Raw genomic sequence first — 1,860 nt, forward strand, 5'->3', positions numbered from 1 at the left:
GAGCCAACCTGGTAATGCTTGGCCGGGGGCCTGGAAAGTACTGGAAACTCCACCCAGCATGGGAGCCTGTGGGAGTTCTCCAGCACGGACGGGTTATTCTCAGAGTTCTTTGGATTCCTGTGTATTTCAAATGTTTATCTTCTTCTCGGGACTTGAGCTTGTACTTTGCCCACCAGAGACCAATACCAAGCATATACACACTTAAATGTACCAGACCACCCCGGCGGCCCAGGTAATTGAAGCTGCACGCAGTTTTGGAAGGAAGGCTGTGTTGGAAATCACGCTCCGCCGTAATTCAAGAACAGGCTTCTTTATGGAGGGACACAGCCGGTGTCAGACACATGTGGAAAAGAAAAGAGCAGGCCCATAATTCGGGCAGGGCGCCAAGGGCCAGATGCTAAATATGCTGACCACGATGCGGCTCCAGTTGCCGTTAACCAACCTGGCTTTGACGTGTTGTTTTAACCCCCCGGTTCTGCCTTTTCCTTTCTTTCTGCCAGGTCCCCAGTCTGTGTGAAGATCTCCTGTCTTCTGTTGACCAGCCCCTGAAAATCGCCAGAGACAAAGTGGTGGGAAAGGATTACCTTTTGTGTGACTACAACAGAGATGGGGACTCGTACAGGTGAGCTCCCGCCCCGAGAACGCAATGCCAGGTGCACCGGACGGGGCCCGGACTGGCCTTTGTCACCTGCCCAGCAGCACGAGGGTCCCTGAACTTTGATAGTCTCCCAACCCATCGGCCTTCTCTCTCTCTGACTTTCCTCCCTCTCTCCCACCCGCCATCCCTTCCTGTCATCCATCCTGCCCTCTGGTAAACCACTGGCTGTTGGTGGAGTGCCTCCAGAAAGCATTGGAGATCCAGCAGTGAGCAGAGGGCCCCGGCCCTGACTGTCTAGCGGGAGGCGGCTCTTGTTACAGAATAGTAATTGCGTTAAGTCCTGCTGAGGGCAAGGTGTAGTGCGTGCACATTACGGAGCTCTTGGTCACACAGAAGATGCACCTAGCACCTGGCTGCTGTGTGATGTGATTCGTGTAGCCAGGGCCAGGCTCATTCAGAATTTGAGGGTAGCCTTGGGGCGCCTGGGTGGCTCAGTCAGTTAAGCGTCCGACTTCGGCTCAGGTCATGATCTCACAGTTCATGGGTTCAGGCCCCGCCTCGGGCTCTGTGCTGACAGCTCAGAGCCTGGAGGCTGCTTCTGATTCTGTGTCTCCCTCTCTCTCTGACCCTCCCCTGCTCATGCTGTCTCTCTCTCTCTCTCTCTCTCTCTCTCAGAAATAAATAAAACATTAAAAAAAAATTTTTTTTTAAGAATTTGAGGGTAGCCTAGAAGAGGCTGAGGAAACTCCAGGAAAACTTCCTGAAGGAGGTGACACGTGAACTAGGTTTTTAAGGGTGTCTAGGCATCCTTCCTGTTAAACATCAGGAACCCCTAAACTGTCCAGCATTTCTGTAATGGATTGCTGTGGTCAGTGCCTTGGAGAATGGCAGAGGGATGCAGTCTGCATTAGGTTTATTTGGAGGCCACAGAACCAGGGCTGAGTCTCAGGGCTTCAGCCTGATGCTCTTTGGGGGAGGGGGCAGCATCTGAGAAATGGAAGCAGGGAAAAAATACCTGGAGCCACGACGCTGGCTGCAAAGCAGCACGACCCTTGTAGCCACAAGGCCTTTGACAGGTTACTTACCATCTCTGGTCTTCGGTTTTCTCACATCTAATCTGGAAATCAGGGTCTTCATTCTTTCCAACTGCACGCGCGGGGACGTCTCGGTAAGCCTCTACTGTGTGTGCCGGCGCTGTTTTAAGTCCCTCTTCTGCGGAACCTCCGTGTCCCCCACCCCCCCCCCCCCCCCCAGCATCCCAC

The 1,860-nt window shown here is 53.5% G+C and overlaps 1 protein-coding gene across 6 annotated transcripts in view; it reads left to right on the forward strand.

Annotated features, from left to right (window-relative positions):
- CAPZB (capping actin protein of muscle Z-line subunit beta) overlaps nt 1–1,860 on the forward strand; it is a 133,460-nt gene that overhangs the window by 93,854 nt on the left and 37,746 nt on the right. For all 6 annotated transcript variants that reach the window (XM_077775895.1, XM_077775892.1, XM_077775893.1 and 3 more), the window contains one exon: nt 501–622. In XM_077775895.1, coding sequence (XP_077632021.1) covers nt 501–622 — 122 coding nt within the window. The remainder of the gene's footprint in view (nt 1–500; nt 623–1,860) is intronic.

Source organism: Crocuta crocuta, unplaced genomic scaffold (assembly GCF_008692635.1).
Source record: "Crocuta crocuta isolate KB4526 unplaced genomic scaffold, BGI_CrCroc_1.0 scaffold127, whole genome shotgun sequence".
NCBI classification, from domain to species: domain Eukaryota; kingdom Metazoa; phylum Chordata; class Mammalia; order Carnivora; family Hyaenidae; genus Crocuta; species Crocuta crocuta.